We start from the raw sequence: 20,794 nt of genomic DNA, 5'->3' as shown, positions 1-20,794 counted from the left end.
TAAAAAAGGTAATAAATTTAATTTAAAAGTTGGAAAAACAGTTCATAATTCATTTGAACTTATTGGTTCACTTCTGTGTCTATTTATTACTTTATGGCATTTTGCAACAATATATCCTTGAATTTCCCTTTATGCATGGAGAATCCTATTGAGAAATTTGCTTCTGTCAGATAGAATTGTAATTTCACCTGAATAACAACTCATGGGTTCATATTGTCAGACAGTGGCTGTTAATTACCTCTAAGAAACATTGTCATTTGTTGCCCTCAATTTATACCTGCAGTGGTTTCCAGTATTACTGTTTGTCATTGTCTTTCTCTCTGTATGCCACTGTCACGCAGTGTTGCTATTGCAATATACACACACATTGTCTGAACTGCTTGTCCCATATGGGGTTGCGGGGAGCCAGAGCCTAACCCGGCAACACCGGGCGTAAGGCTGGAGGGGGAGGGGACACACCCAGGATGGGAAACCAGTCCGTCACAAGGCACCCCAAGCGGGACTTGAACCCCAGACCCACCGGAGAGCAGGACCCAGTCCAACCCACTGTGCCACCATACCCCCCTACTGCAATATAATTTAAAAAAAAAGCACTCAGACACACAGTTGATGCTCATTCTTTTAAATGTTTATGCAACACAATCATGCTTTGTTGTCAATTACATTTGCACTCATGGGTTTTCAGCGACAGTGCCGTTACAACTTATGCACATTTAGTTTACGCATTGTCAGCTTTAAACAGGAATAAAATTCTACCTTTTCCCTTTTATCATTCACTTCTATGAGTAATTCCAATGTTATCCTTTTATACACTCTTTAACCACAATCTTACATTACTTTATCCCACAACCTTTATATTGTGAACCAGCAACCTGTGAATTTTGTCTTCAGCTCAGCCCCCAATCCTCACATAATTCGCAACTCCTCTATATCTTAATTGTCGCTTGTTTTGACAATTTAACAATATCCGTATATCTCTGAAAAGCCTGTTTTGTGTTGAAGAGATTTGCTTAGCACAATATGTAATATCAGCATGTACAGTTTCTTCTGTGCGGCCTAACAGTGAGCTCAGCTATTTCAAGCGTAAAGCAGTCGATAAAATAGCAGGCAGGTTATACAATAGCTGAGTTGTAAATCAGCATCTGTGTTCTATTCAAAGGCACTCTCCCCCAAACACTGAGAATGTAACTCTATAATTATTTGTAAGGTTACTCTCAAGCTCTCGTACCGAAATTTCTTTAGGGTCAGTCGTGTCTTTGACGTTACAATTAATGTAACCCCCACGGCGAATTGCTTTTTGGTTATTGTCAAAGCAACAGTAAGCACTCCAAAAGTAACTTGGGATGTTGACCCTATTGCCATTAATAAAATTGTTTCCTGGAACTACTCCTGTAACAATGTACGAATCGATGCCACGGCAGTACTGAGTTAGAGTTTCTATAATCTTTCTTTCTATTTTTTTCCACTTTCCACGGTTGAAAGAGAGATCCTGGGGGGCAGCATTGGTCAGTGTAAATGTGGCATTTACATAGCACTGATCATCGTTTTGTAAGACAGGGTACAGATAGCCTCTGTCAAATCCAGAACCATCGTAGTCATTGTTCAGGGCTTGGTTTAAACCCCTGACATTCCTGTCCACACGGCTCTCGGGTCCCATTTCTGCTCCTGCGGTGCTGTCGTCAAGCTGTGAATATGCATAAGAAACGTACTATTATTCCCTTAACAATTTGCTGAGCTTCTCAATCAAAAAAAAATGCATTGTTATAGCCACAGCATTGTTTTGCCAGATGAGTTACAATAAAATTAGCTAAAATTTTTCACTATTGACACTGTGGGACAACTTTGTCAGGATATACTGTAATGTAGATGTGCTGTTATATAAAGATTGTGTCAGCAGTGTTCAGAACCCTTTGCTTATTTAAATTTAATGCATTTTAAACACATACACCCAGACCCACCGCAAAGGAGGACCCGGTCAAATCCACTGCACCACCGCAACCCCCGGGACATTTTAAACATTTATTTGAAAATTTGAATCGCCAAGGGAAATTAACATACCTTGAACAACACTGATATTTCACTGGTTGTGAAGCTCTCTGACCCAAATCAACTCACAATGCAAAGCAATTTAACAGATTTTCTAATCGTTGTTTGATTTCACCTCCACTACCAGTATCAGAAATGACTCCCTACTCTAAATAATCATCTCATTATGTTTTAAGACAAATTACAATTGTTAAAATGAGTGCAATTACCTGACACTTTTCTCCAAAGCAATGTAGAATGTTGTGCTAATTACAATTGTTCATCCATTTCTACTGCCAGGTAATTTTTAATGTGACAATTTAAAGTAAGTACCTTGCTCAAGGATACTAAAGCTAGAGATGCAGTTTAATCCTGAGACCACTGGGTCAAGAGGCTCTATCTGTTATCTGTTACCATTATTTATTGCTATTGCTGCTGCCCTACTCACTGTCATTGTAATTGTTTTGTTTGCGCAGTATTTCTATTACCTCTGTCTTTGCCCATTGTCTGTGGAGAAGCATTCAGGAAGAATTTCATGATACATGTACATGGTACCTATGACTTGAAACTTGAAACTATCTCTAACTGTTACATTACCAGATGCCCACAGGTGCAAGTCTTCTTTGATTGATTTTAAAGATTGTGTGAAAACGTGACAATCTCTTAACAGGGCCGAGTGAAGATCTACTTACCTGAGGTTCAATATCCCATGTTGTTCTTCGTGTGCAATTCTTTGTAGCTACATACTTATATGCAGAATACACAGGAATCCGTTTTTTTGTGTCATATAAAGTGGCGTATTTATACTGATTATTCAGTCTTTGGCAAATCTGCTTGTAATGGCTTCCCTGGAAGATTGTTGGAGTTTTTCCTGATTTGGCAAAGAACTGAGGGCATTTTGTGAAGCGAGTCACCTCAGTCAAAGCCAGGGCAGAAAGGAGCTGAACCAGACAGATTGAGTGAAGGAGCTCCATGGCCAGAAATCACTGCAGAAGATGAAGAGAAACAAGCTGGAATATGGATGAGTTAATAGAGCAGCAAATGATGCATGATGATTCAACAGAAGAGGGGCAACTCCTTCCCAGTTTGCAAATTAAGAACTATGTACACTTTTGTTCTCAGTCCGGCTGCAATTCCTGCAGTAGAAGGAATGGCAGCGGAGTGACCAATGACAATGTGTATACAAATTTGTTACTATACAGCCTAAAGTTATTCTTCTATGTCCAAAATGTCCAAATACAGTAAAACATCACTTAAGGAACAGCACTGGTTTTAAACTGTGATTAATGTTGACATAATGGCGAAAGTAACTTATTAAGGGTCTTTGTAGCATCAAATTACATGTATTTAAGAGGCAATAATTCACATGTGAGGAGGGCGCGGTGGCGCAGTGGGTTGGACCAGGTCCTGCTCTCCAGTGGGTCTGGGGTTTGAGTCCCGCTTGGGGTGCCTTGAGACGGACTGGCGTCCCGTCCTGGGTGTGTCCCCTCCCCCTCCAGCTTTACGCCCTGTGTTACCGGGTAGGCTCCGTGACCCCGTATGGGACGAGCGGTTCCGAAAAGGTGTGTGTGTAATTCACATGTTTATTTCGGGAATTTCTCTCATTTACATTATATTTATTTAGGTGACACTTTTCCCCAAAGCAACCTACAATGTAAAGGTCACAATTCTTTACTCGTTTACACAGCCAGGTAATTTAACTGGAGCAATTCAGGGCAAGTACCTTGTTTATGGGTACTAACCTACAGGTCGGGATCAAACCTGGGGGTCCAAAGACAATAGCTTTAACAACTACACTACCAGCCATCCCTCTTTTGTCTCGTACAATCTGCCAGGAAAACATCTTCAAAGAAGAAGGTATTTATTTCCCCTTTTAGGGGGTGCAGGGTTGGAGAGGAGTAGATTGGTGTCTACTGCGTATCGGGCCTGGAGTTTGAGTCCTGCTTGGGGTTGCCCTGCGATGGACTGGCATCCCATCCAGGGTGTATTCTTCCCCCCAAGCCCTTCGCCCCCGGGACGGGCAAAGGTTTGCCACGACCCCGCTCGAGACAAGAGGTTGTTGACATTGGTTCATTGCATTGTAGCATTCTAGAATTCTAGTAGGGCCATTACTTTAAGTTGATATTTATGTGCTATAAAACACAGAGCAAAAAACCAACCAATATGAACAACCACTTGTCTGGAGGTGAACTGGCACCTGTTCCAAAAACACAGGGTGCAAGGACAATGGGGGAAGAGGACAGACCCAGGAATGAGCACCAGCGTGTTGGAAGGCACCTCAAGCAGGGCTCAAATCCCAGACCCACCACACAGGGGCACCACCACACCCCCCTGTAGAGTAAATAAATGAATTCATGTTGTTTTTATATTTTACATCAAGGAACAAAAACGAATGTAAGACAGAACAACAAAAAATCCTAAAAATATCATTTAAAAATACCAAACTCCTTTTAGATCTCATACATTTCAAACGCTCAAAATACATAATAAGGTAGTGGACAACTTGCACTGGGGATAATAGCAAGATCAGAAGAAGTGCCCTGAAGGACTGGATGACAATAATATTGTGAAAATTCAAATCACTGAATGCTGGACCTGTACATCTAATGTGGAAAATAGATAATAAATTAGCAGACACATTTTTATATAACTATTAATGCCCTTCACAAATTAGTTAGATGATACAAGTTACTATGATAAACAAAAAGACATTGTAGAAATTTTTTTTCTGTACAAGACTTTTTCTCTGTAGCAAACTAATGTTTCTATGCATTTTGGGATAATTGCCAGGTTTGAGAAAATACAGCAAAAGAAACATACAGACTCACCACCGGAGCACCAACAAGAGGAATGAGGAAACAATAATGAAGATGAAGGTCTAGAAGAAAAAAAAATCCTTGAAAATTAATCCGAATCACTGAATGTTGCGTAGAACATCTACATTTAATGTGAGAAACGCATAATGAAGTAGACACGTATATTTTACATCAACGTTAACTTCTTTCAATAGCTTAGATTAGATAAATTCAGAATAGATATATTAGAAAAGTTACTGTAATAAATATGTGAAAGGATTTATAATACTAAAAAAAAATGCACCCAAGCGTTGGACTGCTCTTCAGCAAACATTTGTGGGATAATTACCAGGTCTAATAATCCGCAGTCCAGGAGTTATAGATGTGAAATGGGCTCAGAAAGAAGAGAACGTAGAAGAAGATGAGATGGAAGAAAAGGGAAGTTGAAGGATTGGATGAAAAATATCACAAGACTCACAAAGACAGTTTCAGTTTCAGTTTGACCTGCGATGGACACCAGCCCATCGCAAGGCACCCCCTGCAGGACTCAAACCCCAGACCCACCAGAGAACAAGACCCAACTAAGCCTGCTGCCCCAACGCACCACTTTGCTCCCTGCTTGTAAATGCCATTACCTGAAATTGAGTGATGGGTTTTATCAACCAGAGATCCCCAACCCGGCCTCTTTGCAGAAGGCCATGTCTACTGAGTTAAATGCTCCTTCTACTGCCCAGCCATCTCCCCAGAGACGATCAGCACTTATCCACCCTTGCATGACAAATTCTGGAAGGGTCACGTCCTCATGGACTCAAGTCCCCACCGAATGGTTTTCCAGCCCTGACAGTCTTTCTCCATAGCCTCACAAAACGCCTCCCATTTCCAAACTACACCTTTAGCACCTGCCTTTGCAGATCACTGGATGCTATTTAGATCTATTCCATTTAATGTTGGAAAAACATAACAAAAATGTGGCTACAAACATACTACTTTTTAAAGCTCTCAGCGTAATTAAAAATTAAGTCAACTGCACGAGTTAAAGTGATACCCGTGAGACATAATCCATACAGAAATTCTCCAACAGAAGCCTTGAGGTTCTTTGCAATGTGGAAAAATGACCAAAATAAAAAATGTGGACAACTAGGAGGAATAAGAAAGAAAATAGAGGGAGGGTGGTTGAGGATCAAAGAATGAAACCAAAGTGTGAAAAGTATCAGAGAGGTAATTTTTATTGAAACTCTTTATGTCTGTAAAAGGTTTTCAGTTATTCTATTGCCAACACTGTTACATTGTGCTTCTCTTAATGAGAAAAATTTCACCAATGACAATAGAAACTTAGAGTCAAAGAGGTTTATTTCCACAACTATCAGAAATACCTTGATAGACTATGTTTGTTATCAGTTAGATAATTGTTTGATATGGAAATGCTGCCGTCTGCCTGGCGGTGGCTCCACTGCAGCTTTTACTCTTCACATGGGGAAGAGCAGGAAGCCGCTGAAGGTGCTGTGGCGGTTGGCGTTGTCCCAGATGTGCGTATCGGCCCACAGGCTCATGTAGAGTTTGTCTCCCTCTTCCAGCAGGAAGGTGGCGCCGTTGGAAGCCGTGTCGCTTCCGGCACCGGACGGCTGCTCGTGCACGATCAGCATCAGCTCATCATTCTTGTACAGCACTGAGCTCATCAAGTGGTCCGTCTCGGCGTTGGCCGTGAATCGGATGTAGTACACGCCCTTGACTGGCACGGTGAAGATTCCTGTATTTGAGGTAAAACAAGCTGACTCACACTGCTTTCTACACCACAGTTTGGACATGGATATTAGCTGCAGGGTTCGTATGTGGGATGGAAATAGAAACACCCACACGGGAAAGAAAGATGTTAATATTAAACATTTGTTTTAGTGCAAATGCTGACTAATTACAAACGAATCTTTAATACATTAGTGTTTTGAATGATGGGGGTGTGGTGGTGCAGTGGGTGTGGCTGGATACCGCTCTCTGATGGGTCTGTGGTTCGAGTCCTGCTTGGAATGCCTTGTGATGGACTAGTGTCCCATCCAGGGTGTGTACCCTCCCCCTCCAGCCCTGCACCCTGCATTGCTGGGTTAGCGCCTGGTTTGCTGTGACCCTCCTAAACCCACCACACAGTGGGCACACGCCCAACCCATCGTGCCACCACACCCCCCTTCTACATATAATGAATTATATAATAAGTAATATTCAATTTAACATATATAAATGTAGCACATGTATATGCTATGTTTAAGAAACAGCTGCTAGCATAATAAAAGGAGCTGTTTTCTTTGCCTTTGCAGGTCACAGGTTCAAATCTCATCTACTGCTGTAAAATTCTTGAGCAAGGTACTTACCCTAAAATTGCATATATAATAGATACAGTAGTTTACATGCACAGTAAGTGGCGCTGCTGTCTCACGGCACCTAGGTGGTGCGAGAGGATGTGGGTTTGATCCCAACTCAGTCAGTGTGGAGTTTGCATGTTGTAAACTCCATGGGTCTGCATGGGTTTCTTCTGGGTGCTCTGGTTTCCTCCCACAGTCCAAAGACATGCTGTTCAGATTCACCCATAGTGTGTGAGTGACAGAGTGTGCTTCACTGATGTATGGATGAGTGACCCAGTGTAAGTAGTGTATCTAGTAGGGTAAGTCACCGCGGTGAATAAGCTGTGTGGGCTGATAACACTACAGAGTTCATTGGAAGTCACTTTGGAGAAAATTATCTGATAAATGAAAAAAGTGAATACGATGGCCTCTGATATATTCTGCTCTTACGCTCCCAAATCCCGTTTCAACCTGCTTAGTAATTTCTTAACAAGTAACACTGATGTTATATGTGCAAAACCCAGCCTGAGAAATAAAACAAGCATTAAGCTATGTTATGAAAAGTGGTCACATTTACACTGCCATCTAAACTCTCACACACAGAAACCGCATGCCCCAAGTGGGGTTGCGGCAAACAGAAGCCTAACCCAGCAACACAGGGTGCAAGGCTGGAGGGGGAGGGGACACACACACAGGAGGGGGCACCAGTCCATCACAAGGCAGCCCAAACAGGGCTTGAACCCCACACCTGCCAGACAGCAGGATGCAGCCAAACCTGCTGCACCACCACACCCCCTCTTTATCTAACCTCTGTGTGTGGTTTTCAAGAATGAGGCTATTAGGCCTGATAGTGTCCTTCTTCTAATTGTTCTCAGATGTCCAGGTAGATGGCTGCTGGAAATGACCTGTAAACATTTTTAAACGTTTTCCGTATCTCGCGTTTACAGTACCTGTTTCAGGGTTGTAAGCTTTGCCAATGTTGGTAATGACATCCCTGTACACCAGGACTTTGCTGTGGAGAAAGGGTCCTCTGGCTCCGTTGCCTCCTAATGAGGCTGAGAACGCCACCTTTGGTTGGTCTGTCGGTAGGGAAAAGAGTCAGTGAAAACATTAGAAGTGATCACAAAAACGTACTGGTCAATTAATTCCTTTTCTTGAGCAGAAAAATGTAGCGCAGAACAAGTATAATATTTTTCTTCATCTCTGGATGTGACCACCGATCTGGAGTAGCAGCTGGGGCTGGTTTCATGATTATGTTTAAGAGTCAGAATTTTCGTGAAATCCGCGTATCCGAGCAAAAATTCAAATATTTCGGACATTAATTCTTGCATCTTTGCTGTCTTATTGTGAGACATATTTTACCTTTAATTTGTTTTTTCAGGGAAAACACGGTGAACATCTGTGCATTCAGTTCTTTAGTGGTCTCATTCAGCTTGGCTTCTAGGTCTCTGATCTGCAGCGCTTGTGCTGAAAATAAACCAGTGAAACAAATAGCTGCTTATTTCCATTCCTGGTATCATGATGCCAAATGACCTGGTACCCCAGTCTACCGCCTGTTACCTTCACCCTTTTGGGACAGTTCCTTCACATGGACCTCGGTGGCGTTCAGCCTTGACTCCATTAGACTCAGCATGATGCCAAGGTCCACATCGTCACTTCGGACCAGCACCGGTCCCGCACAGAGACAGACAACGAGCAAGTGGAGCACAACCATCTTTCCAGTTCCTTCTGGAGCCACTGAGAGAAGAAGCCAGGTCTCTGCTCAGAGCCCTTATAGACCTGCTCAGGAGGATACAATTAAATTTTAACCAGCTGCCATGTGATGTTTTCACTGTTGATTTTGAAACTTTGACAGTCAATATCAGCCAAGGGTTCAGATGTCAAAAGTCAGACTCATGTTTGACTGTAATATTTGACCATCTACAGTCTGGAAGAAAAAGGAGAACTAGAATTACATACACATTTCTGTTTTTTTTTTTTTTAATCTAGCAAACGCTTTTCTCCAAAGTGACTTCCCGTGAACTCTATGTAGTGTTATCAGCCCACACACCTTATTCATCACGGTGGCTTACACTACTAGATACACTGCTTACAATGGGTCACTCATGAGCAATTTATCTTGCTATTTAATTAGAATTAGGCTAATAGGAAGGTGTGATTTCCAGAATTAGAATTAAACTTATATTATATAGAATACACACACACACACACATTTTCGGAACCGCTTGTCCCATACGGGGTCGCGGGGAACCGGAGCCTACCCGGCAACTCAGGGCGTAAGGCCGGAGGGGGAAGGGGACACACCCAGGACGGGATGCCAGTCCGTCGCAAGGTTATATAGAATAGTTAAGTTATTATATTAGATAGAATTAGAATCTTGAGAGAAACTGCAAAATGTTGTTTTCATATGAGCTCTGAAAAACTAGTCTAAATATTGAAATATAAAGGTAAAATGAATGCACACACCAGGGGAGGTCTTTAGCTTCTGTCATCTTCCCAGTGTAAATTAATGTGAATGGTTGTCTGAGTGATATAATTATGTGCTGCAGTTTGTAGTTACCTGGAAAAATGCCTGGAAAAGAAATTTTTGGTAACACAACGTGAAGCATAAACATCTCGGGCTGCTGATGCCAACTGTAGATTTGGCACGAACCATAAGTAAAAAAAAAAAAAAAAATTGGCTCATTTCCTAAAGTCTTCCAAAAAAAGGCAGAAAAAAACATTTCAGGTGAATTCTGATCATTAACCACTAGCACAAAGACCTTAAATGGAGGACATGATGCGGTTTAAGTAAACAGTTCTATCCTCCTGATCAATGTCCATCTCTTACAAATTATTGTTGCACCACCAGCTGTGTTTCTGTCTTTGACTTTATGGTGACTGTAACCTAACCGCCCCTATTTCATACCTAACCTGGGTACAGTGAGCTGCTCCCTGTGCTCATTGGGGTAACAGCATTAGGTGTGGTCTTGCTCACCATCTTTCAGTCCTGGTGTTTGATGGTGTAAATTGCACCACTTCACAGTTTGTGCCATTTGCTGTGATCCACAGTGAATTTGTGCGTGTTGATGAGTGATCGTCCACTGGGACACCCCCCCAGACTGAGGTCACCCACCTCCGGGCAGCGGTCCCTGGATGGTTGAGCATTTTACCTTGTTCCGAGTGTTTTATTTATATATTGTTCAGGTTCTCTTTTAAAAGTTTCTGTTTCTGTGGGTTTAATCAACACTGTGTCGTTTGGAGGGCAGTACGGCAGCACCGGAACGTTTTCCTCAATAAATAAATGGGCAAGCGGAATGGTTTTTTTTGTCTCGTTTGATTAATTGGGTTCACTTTATCAAGTTGTAGGAGTTGCGTGAAAACCTGTTCATGTTTTAGGTTATATTTATGCAGAGTCAGAGAAAATTCTAAAGGGTTCACAAACTTTCAAGCACCACTGTATACACTGGTGTTCAGAAGTTTGGAATTATCCAGAAATTCCTCATGTTTTTTGAAAGAATCGATAACTTTTTTTTTTTTTTTTAATCAAGATACCATTAAATTGATTTAAAAATATAGCCAAGACATGACATGTATCTGTGTGCACTCGTGTGTGCGTGCGTGTGTAAAAATGTGTGTATCTGCCCACATTCTTTCCTGCCCACCTGACCTTCTGAGAATGCGATGACCTTTAATAGAAGAGCGGAGGGCGGTGGGGTCCTACGCAACCATCCCGGAAAAGGGCCCACAGATGCTAACAGAAGCATAAAAGATGACAATACATGTTGCTGCTCCACTGGATTTCACCCAAAACGACCTTAGAGGCACTCGCCATGTTGACACAAGGGCTCCAAACAGGAATTTCTGCAAATTATCGTTTTATCTACGTGAAAATGATTTATCACACCCATGAAGCAATGGAAACAATGCGTGGGAAAGAGCCTGGAGCAGGAGGTGTTCAAGGGCTGCGTCTGCTGGGACTCCTCCTCCTCTTCTGTTCGTAATTATAAGGCACGACGACTGCCTGAAGCACTAAACACGGAACTGTAAAACAAGAATTTCATAATTATGACAGGTTGTTGAATCACTGCCACTGCTGAAGCTTTGTGTCATCCTCTGTTTCCAGTGGAAAACAGTCCGAGCTCCGAAACGAAAACAGAACATGAAATAAAGCAAAAAGTTAGAAAAAAACCAAAGGATAAAATCAACGGTCAAATGTTTCGTTTGATCGTGACGTGAAAAGAGCTGTTTTTATGCGAAGACGTGAAGTCAGCACAGCTTGTGTGCCCAAAAAAGAAGACAGTGTGAATTTCGTACAGCTACGTGGACAGTAATCCTTTTACTTCATTCAGCTCTCGGACAGTTATGCCACCAAAAATGAGCATTTTTCACAGTTTGTGATATGATAACAGCACTAATACTTGATCTTCAGAGAATAAATATCTCCTGATCCCTCATTCTAAACATACCTGGTTGGTACCCACAGTAAAATTTGTGTCTATGGCTTGTGGCCACTCTCTCACAGCACCTGGGTGGTGTGGCAGTAAGTAATGTATCTAGCAGTGTAAGTCACCGCGGTGAATAAGGTGTGTGGGCTCATAACGCTACAGAGAGTTCATTGGAAGTTGCTTTGGAGAAAAGTGTCTGCTAAATAAATGTAAATGTGTCTCATAAAAGCCTCAGAGAATGTGTGCCCATGAATGCCAATTCTCTTTCAAGGATGTAAAACTGTATTTTTTTGAGAGACTGTAACAAACACTTTTGTTTTTAAAGAGGGAGGTGTTACAGTGGGTGTCTATTTTGTTTCCCCCCACTGACTTGGATCGGAGTCACAGGCGTCCAGCAACATCAGTCAAGGAGAGATGAATTTGATTGGCTGGGCCGAGGAAGGCGGGACTTTCCAGATGTTGAAAAGACACTTCCTGCAACCAATTGAATAGCTTTGCTCATTGAACAGGAAATGGAACTAGTGTAGTGTAGTGTAGTGTAGTGTAGTGTAGTGTAGTGTAGTGTAGTGTAGTGTGATTTTGATGGTGCTCTTGGTCTTTTTGTTTACCTTCTTGTTGGAACTTTGTTGTTTTTGCTTCTTTGTATCACCGTTAAACTGCTTCTACACTTGTTTGGTGGTTTGTTCATTATCTTTAGTGTAGAAGTCGCATAGTGTGTAGTGTAGGAAAGTGGCAGAAAACTTAGTTTTGGGTTCTGACCACTTTTTTGTTTCCGAGTTGGAGTTACAAAATACCTTGTTTACAAGAGTTAGGGTTACTTAGGCTTTTTCTTTGTTTTTATGATTACCCTTGGCTTTTTGTCCGCTTATGTGAGGTTTGCTTCTTGGCTCTTTATTTTTGTGCACTTTGATTAACTGCCCTTTCACCAGAACATTAAACACACACTCCTGTTTGTGCATGCTATTTGCTGTCTTGTCAATTCATGGCTCATAACTGGGTAAATGTTCAGGTTACACCCCTAGACAACCTCAGGGTTGTAACATACATCTCCATGAATGATCCATATGTTCAATGATTGCTTTTGCTGTAGATGTATACAATATGTGTGTGCTGAAGTGCTGCAAAAATATAGATAATTTTAAATCTTCATTATATTATTAGATTTTATGAAAGAAGTTTACAAGTAAAACAAGGAAGTGTCGTTTTCTTGTCTGACAGATACAATGACACGGTCATAATGTAACTGTTTTCTGTTCTTTAGAAACGAAATAGTTTAAGCTTTGCGCCCCACCCACCCCCCCACCCTTCTGTCTGGGCAAACACTCCTGTAATGCGAACTTGTGCCCTTGGGCAGAACCTCATTCCACCTTTTTTTTTTTTTCAGTGGCTCAACAACCTGTCGTTGGCATGTTTCCGCAGAAAAAAAAAAAAAAGGAAAGAAAGAAAGAAAGAAAAAAAAAAAAATCTGTCATCATTGCTGACATTTCAGGCTCCCTTTTTACATAGAAAAAAGTATTAACTTGCTAAATAAAGCATCAAGCCATGAAAACAAAACAGTAATCAATTTTTTTAAACATATCTGATGTCACCTATGCTTTATAAAAATGTATATCACCACACTGTCATGATGTATCGGTGTGGTGTGCTGGAATTTACCTTTTAATGTTTTCTACAAAAAAAACATATATACCATAAATTTATTTAGTTCTTCAGTCACTTTTAGATGATCTGGTCCTTTGTTACATGCTTTTGTTTGATAGCAAACTTTGCTTGTTCCATTCTTATTCGCTTTTTATTCCGGGTAAATTATAGGGGTCTCTGATATTACTGTGTGGTTCTGTATCTCAAGCCTTCATCATGGGTGTGTTTTTAACTTTTCATCACGGTGCCTAGAGGTAAAACACCTGAAAGTTACTTTGAACATTCAGATCACTTGTTTTGTTTCTTCAGCTTAGGCTCGACGCCAGTAGGAGTGGCAAAACCACACACCTTTAAAATATTCAACACTCTAACTTGTATTTTTATTCTCTTCCAACTGAACTAAGGCTGCCAGCTAATTGAGTGTGATTCGCATGCATGTTGATCCTTCTCACACACTCGCACGCCACGCTTTTCTCACGCTCTGCATCATTAATACCCGGCCGTTATTGTACGTACTAATATTTTATTTTAATGAAGACCATGTAGCCATTCTTGACATCCAGCCTGCGAATAAGCTTAACTTCTAAACTACACAGTCAATTGTCAGTTTTGAAATCCATACATAGAAACAGTGGATTCACTGTGCTCCACATCACAGTACTACAAATCTCACACTAAGCTGTTTTAAAAAGGTCTTTAAAGATATAAGTGACACTTTTGATCAAGGCTTTGACATATAAGCCTTTTTATAAATCCTGTGAGAGAAAATAAATCTCATTTTAAATATCAGGATTCAAAGATAATTACATTCATCTGACACTTTTCTCCAATGCAACTTACAAAAGCTGCAGTTATGAGCTTACAATTACTACCCATTCATACACTCAGGTAACTTTTTTACTGGAGCAATTTAGAGTAAATTTCTTGCTCAAGGGTACTACAGCCTGAGGAGGGATCCAACCTGTAACTTTTGGATCTGAAGTTTTAACCACTGCTCTACCAGATACTTGAACCCAAGTCCCACTGGCCACCCTGCCCTGCTTGCTTCTAGCAGTCATTATAGAAATTCATCAAATTCTGTTTATAATGGTGAAATTTGTGTATCAATTCAAAGCCACTTGCTGTTCAAAGATTCAAGCTACCACTTTTCACGTATTGATAATTTTGCGATTTTTCCAGCAAAAAACAACTACGGATTTGCAGGTATGCAGTGGTGACAGTTGCCTTAGTAAGGACCATTTCCTCTTTTGTCTTCCAACAAAAAACATATTTTTAGATTTGAAATTTCTTAATTCCCCTTGAGTTTGATTATTTTCTTTTGTTTAAGGTGGTGGGGAGGGAGAGGAGAAGGGTGACATGAGTCAGTGCTCCTTAGTCCACAAGTCACACACCATCATCCCATGGAAGAACGAGTCAGACTGCAGGCTCCCGGGCAAATCTGGTGGGCCTGTCAGCAGACTGATTAGGTCAGAACAAAACATTCACTTAAAACATTTCGTTGCTCTTCAGAATAATTATTTTTTGATCTCTAAGGAGTGCACGTTGGCTGTCTTGATGAAAAAAAATGATTTACAGGTTGTCATTGTGCACTGATATCCACATTACATTTCTTCATTTATCTGACACTCTAATCTAGAGAAACTCACAGTGTTTAACTATTTCATATTTATCCATTTATTCAACTGGGTTGTTAATGAAAACTCAAAGGCAACAGAAAACAACTAACCACTATGGTACCAATTAACCCTGATGGTGCCTATTTTTCCCCTGCAAATGCCAGACAGCTCATTATTTCTTATTTTTCATATTGCTCATTTTTGAAAGTAATTAGTCATTATTAAATTTGTATATATATATATATATATATATATACTGTATTATATATATTATATATAATATATATATATGGTGCTCATTTAAACAAGGTGCTTGTTTATATATATATCTGAAAAAAAAAATACAAGGAAAGTGATTAGGAATCGTCGATATTCGGATAAAGTTTTACACAGCTACTTGTGTGATGAACATTGGTTCACTTGGTGGAAAGAAATAAAGTAACTGCACTTAAGCATCATGCATCTGCATCTAAGTGTCTCTTTCTCCTAATGTAATGAATACATTGTATTTTCGATGAGATGTGCATCACTTCAGAGAAAATTGTCCTCTAAATGAATACATCTAAGTACTTTAATAAGTGTTTGTTTTTAAACTGCTTTCAATCGGTGTTAGCACCAAATAAAAAGCTGTACACTATAAGTTTCTTATTGATCACCCCACCTCAGAATATACCTTAATGCAGTGTGAAATTTGTTTGATTCATGCAGAGTAATTAGTGCATATCTGCAGTTATTTAAACCAGCCATTCGTTCAGATGAAAATCCATACATCAAAAAAAAAACATGCTGAGTCTTGACTAGCGATTACTTACTTACCACCACACCCTTATTAATTTATTTGTACATTAATTGAATTTATTTTCCTTTCTGGGGGGTGCGGTGGCACAGCGGGTTGAACCTCTCCGGTGGGTCTGAGGTTCAAGTCCTGCTTGGGGTGCCTTGTGGCGGACTGGCGTCCCGTCCTGGGTGTGTCCCCTTACGCCCTGTGTTGCCAGGTTAGGTTCTGACTCACCTTGGCCCCATATGGGACAAGTGATCCAGACAATTTTCTTTTCTTTAAATAAATAATATTTCACAACTTGCATAAGAAAAGATGTGGAAGGTGAACTAGCTTTATCTCTTGAGATGATCACTTGTCTGGAGCTGATTTAAGGGCTTGTGTGTGAAAGGAGGAGAATCAAAAAATCATCTTTGGTTATCTTTTGCTCTGCCTTCTTCTGCCCAACCCGAAAGCACTATGCTTAGTTCACTGAACTTTTACTGTCATATACTGTGCTTTACCTGTATGAGAACGTCATCTTCTCAGAGCTGCACGTGCAAAACTGTAGAATATGGTTCCACTATTTTTCGCCATCACTGTGCCCCCCCCCCCAGTAGCATGGCTGCTGCAGTAAATCAAACTGGGTACTCGGAGGAGCACAGGGACCCTAAAACCACATCATAAAAGAAGAGTTTGTGTCCCACAATAGTTTCATGTTACCAAAAGAACTAGTAGGACAGTAGGACAATGGACAATGGACAATTGGACCTCTGTGCTGTATTGTGCACAGTGTCCCTGCTCAGCACATGAATGAGAAAAAGTCCACTTCAGTTTTCATGGTTTCTTGATTTTATTGTAAATCTGCTTTGTGGGAGTGTCTGGCCTAAACTCAAGCTACTCATTTATTCCAGGTATCTGAAAGTCAATAAAGCAATTACAAAAAATAGAACAAATATGCTTGTGCTCAGTGTTTATATTTTTTGTTTAAACATGTTTGTCGAGGTATAATTCTTAAAGAGGGCTGCTAGTAGCATACTGGTTAGAACTGCTGTCTTTCGCATCTGAAGAATGCAGGTTGGATCTCCACGTCTAGCTGTTGTACCCTTGAGTAAGGCACTTATTCTAAATGCTCCACTGAATTACCCAGCTGTGTAAATGGGTAAATAACACTTACAATGACTTTAACATCGTAAGTTGCTTTGAAGAGGAGTGTCAACTGAAGCAATACAAATTTGTTAAACATGAAGAGGAATTGTACCATTAAGCATTTACAGAAAAGCTAGTAGTATAATGGTTAGAGCTGCTGATTGTGAACCTGAAGGGCATAGGTTCAATTCCTAGCTGCAGTACTATTAAGCAAGGTATTTACTATGAAATTGCTCCACTAACAAAGTGTCTGGATGGTTTAATAATTGTGAGTAGCTTCACACTGCAAGTTGCTTTGGAGAAAAGTGTCAGCTAAATATGTAATACCCCTCACTCTTAACTGATGCTTCACATTACTTATATGCATTTTGTGAAAGTATGTTTTACTAAGAACTGTTTTTTAAAGGGAAAGTAAAACACAGTTTTAATCATTAAGGTGTAACCATTTTGGTGGGTCCACAGATTATCTATCAGATTATTGTTGGACCAAAAGTCACCAGACAAGGACACTGACATTCCTCACATGTCTCACTCATTGTTCTGAGCTTGAGTTTCTCAGAGGAATTCACAGGGGAATGTTTGCTATGAGTTTGAGTTATGAGAGGTAAATACCCTTAGAACTCTGGAATTCAAAGAGAGTGTGGACATTGCACGGAACTTCATCTGATAGATTCCATAAGCAAACAGATTAACGAAAATACCCAGAAACACGACCAGAACAAATGTATTTTGGATGGATGCTGGAGGAGGGTTTGAGAAATGACCTGCAAATTTAACTGCAATGCCAGCGTGGTGCTCAGCCTCAGTTCACCAGATTTCTTGTTTGAAAGATACTGAGAAAGATGTTTAAATGTTCGAACACATGAAATTTACATTTTTTCATTAGGTAGATTTTTCACTGAGGCTTAGAATAAAAATCGTTCCGAATTTTTAAGTAGAGAAGTACTTCAGTCTCGGCTTCACATCCATATTGCGTAATAGCCTTGATCTGTCATTAGTCTGGCAATGAATTTTTGCAGGAGGAGTGAATTTCTCAAGAATATCTTTTCTGATCACCTTTGTCTTACCCAACACTTTCCTTTGACTGTTGTGCGGTTGTGCCTGTGCTTCTACATTCCACACAGAATAAGATCTTATTTCTCGCTAACTGTACCGTGGAGAATCCATGTTTTCATTTGGCCATAGACACTCCACCCACGCCCCCCATTGACCCAACCCACTCCCTCCACCCCCACAACATTCATCCCTGTCTGCTCTTTATGGCTGACACGTTAAAAGGCGCTGTGCTGGCTGTCCACTCCACACTCACTCCTCTCCAGACAGAGAAGAGCAAGACACTGTCTCAGCAATTGCCTTAATCATGGCCTCATTCTCCAGCAGCAGCTTCGTATCTTCCGGTGGCTCCCAGAAGATTGCCTACTCGGGCCTCTCAAGCGCCTCCATGTCTGGAGGAAGCACCAGAATTAGCACCAAAAGACCCCCTAGTGTGTATGGTGGTGCAGGTGGTCAAGGGGTGCGCATCTCCAGCTCTGCGAGCTCCATCGGAGGCTATGGCTTTGGTAGCGGATCCTTTAATCTGGGACAAGGCCTTGATTTGTACCTGGGTGGCCATGAGAAGACCACCATGCAAAACCTGAATGACCGTTTGGCCTCGTACCTGGAGAAGGTGCGCTCCCTGGAGAAGGCCAATTCTGAGCTGGAGCTGAAGATCCACAAGTTCCTGGAGAGCAAGACATCCCCTGCTGCTCATGACACCACTGCCTATGAGGTCACTCTTCATGACCTACAGAATAAGGTAAAAAAAAAGACCTTAATCTAAAGAGACAGTTACTTCATAGATTCCTAAAAACAGACTCTTAGCCACACTAAACGCAGCTGTGCTGTGGCAATGCAACCTGAATATGATACAGTTAAGATGTTTACTTTAGATGGATTATATACTTTTAATGGAATTTAACCACAAACTAACCCAATGCCGGGCTTCCAGAGCATTTAAGGCTGGATAAACTGTTTTAGAAAGCTTTTTAAAGGTAATTGGTAGTAGCAATTCTCTGAGTGAGATGCAGTGGCGCAGTGGGTTTGACTGGGTCCTGTTCTCGGGTGGGTCTGGGGTTAGAGTCCTGCTTGGGGTGCCTTGTGATGGGCTGGCATCCCTTCCTGGGTGTGTCCCCTCCCCTCCGGCCTTATGCCCTGTGCTGCTGGGTTAGGCTCCAGCTTCCTGCAACCCTGCACGGGACAAGCGGTTTCAGATGGTGTGTGTGTGTGATTGAGATGCTGGAAGAACATTCAGAATGGTGAAGCTTTAACATCAGAATAATCCTTACATTATACCTAGTAAAACACCTGCCTCTCTGCTTTATTACAGATCCAAAGTGCTACTCAAAGAAATGGAAGCATCATTATCTCCTTGGACAATGCAAAGCTGGCTGCAGATGACTTCAGAAACAAGTGAGTTTGAACACATCAGGAATACACAAGTTCTGAACTTTGTATACCTGTACTTTATAAAATTATGACATGACAATTTTCAAAACATTTTTCATTGATGCTGCATAGTAAAGATTAAACAACTTTACTACCTGCTGTCATTCAGGTATGAGAGTGAGCTGACCATGAGGCTGTCAGTGGAGGCAGATGTCACCGGTCTTAAGAAAGCATTAGATGACTTGACTTTGGCCAGATCAGACCTGGAGATGCAGGTTGAAGGTCTGAAGGAGGAACTTGTTTTCCTCAAGAAGAGCCATGAAGAGGTAGGTCTGCTTAGAGGAGGAATATTTACTTATTGCAAGTATCTGAAATTGCTGTTGATTGAGCCATGACATGTTGGTGCTGTACATTTTACCAGAATCTGCTTGCCGAAAAGAGCCAGATGAGTGGTCAAGTTCATGTGGAGGTGGATGCTGCACCACAAGAAGACCTCAGCAAAGTTATGACAGAGATTCGTGAGCAATACGAGTCCATTGTAGCCAAAAACCAAAAAGAGCTTGAGGCCTGGTTCCAATCTAAGGTACACGCAATTTTTTTGTTCAAAATATTACATTTAAGGTATTTAGTATGATGATTATATTTTGTGCAAATTTCTAAATGCTTCTGTATCATCTTCATGTATACAGACAGAAGTGCTGAAGAAGGAGGTGGCAACCCATACAGAGAGTCTGCAGATGCACAGATCAGATATCACCGAATCAAAGCGCATCGTAGAAAGCCTTGAAATTGAGCTGCAGTCACAGCTGAGCCTGGTAAAGCAGTGTGCAGTAATCCACAAACAACCATAAGCATTTCCCTCCCATGTTCTTTGGCCACTGTAGACCGGGAACCTTCCAGCTCCTTCATAGTTTCTTCTCGCTCTCTTCTGTCCTCCAGAAAGCATCCCTAGAAAGCCAGCTGGATGATTTGGAGGCCAACTACTCCATGCAGCTAGCTGGCTACCAGGTGCAAGTAAGCACTCTGGAGGAGCAACTGGCTCAGCTTCGTGCCGACCTGGAACGTCAAAGCAAGGAGTATAACATGCTGCTGGACGTTAAGACACGGCTAGAGATGGAAATTGCTGAGTACAGGAGGCTGCTGGATGGGGAGGCTGCAGTTATGTAAGCTCCTTAGGGAAAAACCCTTCTGATATCACATTATTTCCATTATTTCTCTAGGCAACTCACAGTTTACTTACAGTACATTTACACTGGATAGATTTCCACCGCAGTACAGAGAAATATAGTGCAGGATAGGAGATACTTCTGTTACGAGCTCATATTTTGCACAAGAAGCATTTAAATGTACTCACTGAACTGCTTTTTATAAATACCACACTGTCCAGTATATACCTTTTAACAACTATCTCTTATCTGTGCTGTGATTTGCAGGCAATCAACCAAACACACCACACGCAAGGTGGTAACAATAGTGGAAGAGGTGGTGGATGGAAAAGTGGTCAGCTCTACTAGCAGTACAGTGAGCACAAGCGAATAAGGTGCTCATCGCCAGTCAAGGAACATCTCCATCTTTACCTGAGTTGATCAAAATCAGCAAATTAATACAATAAATCTTGGGAGATATTTAA

General features: G+C 41.2%; 3 protein-coding genes across 4 annotated transcripts; 1 reads left to right on the top strand and 2 right to left on the bottom strand.

Moving 5' to 3' along the window:
* Positions 1–1,026: 1,026 nt before the first annotated feature.
* On the bottom strand, positions 1,027–5,226 carry LOC108940944 (endonuclease domain-containing 1 protein). 2 transcript variants are annotated; one of them, XM_029256128.1, is made up of 4 exons: positions 5,170–5,226; positions 4,854–4,903; positions 2,718–3,011; positions 1,027–1,684 (listed from the first exon to the last, which is right to left on the bottom strand). In XM_029256128.1, exons 3-4 carry the CDS (start codon positions 2,997–2,999, stop codon positions 1,154–1,156), a joined length of 813 nt encoding a protein of 270 aa, XP_029111961.1. In that variant the 5' UTR covers positions 3,000–3,011; positions 4,854–4,903; positions 5,170–5,226; the 3' UTR covers positions 1,027–1,153. The 2 variants fall into 2 exon arrangements, with proteins under 2 accessions (XP_029111961.1, XP_029111962.1); XM_029256129.1 differs by lacking the exon at positions 5,170–5,226 and having other exon boundaries at positions 4,846–4,878.
* A 926-nt stretch (positions 5,227–6,152) lies between these two features.
* LOC108941079 (complement C1q-like protein 2) lies at positions 6,153–8,910 on the bottom strand. Its single transcript, XM_018763536.2, has 4 exons — positions 8,711–8,910; positions 8,513–8,617; positions 8,101–8,229; positions 6,153–6,567 (listed from the first exon to the last, which is right to left on the bottom strand). The coding sequence occupies exons 1-4, from the start codon at positions 8,862–8,864 to the stop codon at positions 6,287–6,289; spliced, it is 669 nt and encodes a 222-aa protein (XP_018619052.1). The 5' UTR covers positions 8,865–8,910; the 3' UTR covers positions 6,153–6,286.
* Positions 8,911–18,015: 9,105 nt separating this feature from the next.
* LOC108941077 (keratin, type I cytoskeletal 13-like) lies at positions 18,016–20,794 on the top strand. Its single transcript, XM_018763534.2, has 7 exons — positions 18,016–18,535; positions 19,106–19,188; positions 19,334–19,490; positions 19,586–19,747; positions 19,854–19,979; positions 20,104–20,327; positions 20,598–20,794. The coding sequence occupies exons 1-7, from the start codon at positions 18,101–18,103 to the stop codon at positions 20,701–20,703; spliced, it is 1,293 nt and encodes a 430-aa protein (XP_018619050.1). The 5' UTR covers positions 18,016–18,100; the 3' UTR covers positions 20,704–20,794.

Source organism: Scleropages formosus, chromosome 11 (genome assembly GCF_900964775.1).
Source record: "Scleropages formosus chromosome 11, fSclFor1.1, whole genome shotgun sequence".
NCBI lineage: Eukaryota > Metazoa > Chordata > Actinopteri > Osteoglossiformes > Osteoglossidae > Scleropages > Scleropages formosus.
The sequence above is the reverse complement of the archived record's forward strand: the minus strand, read 5'-3'. Positions and strand labels throughout refer to the sequence as shown.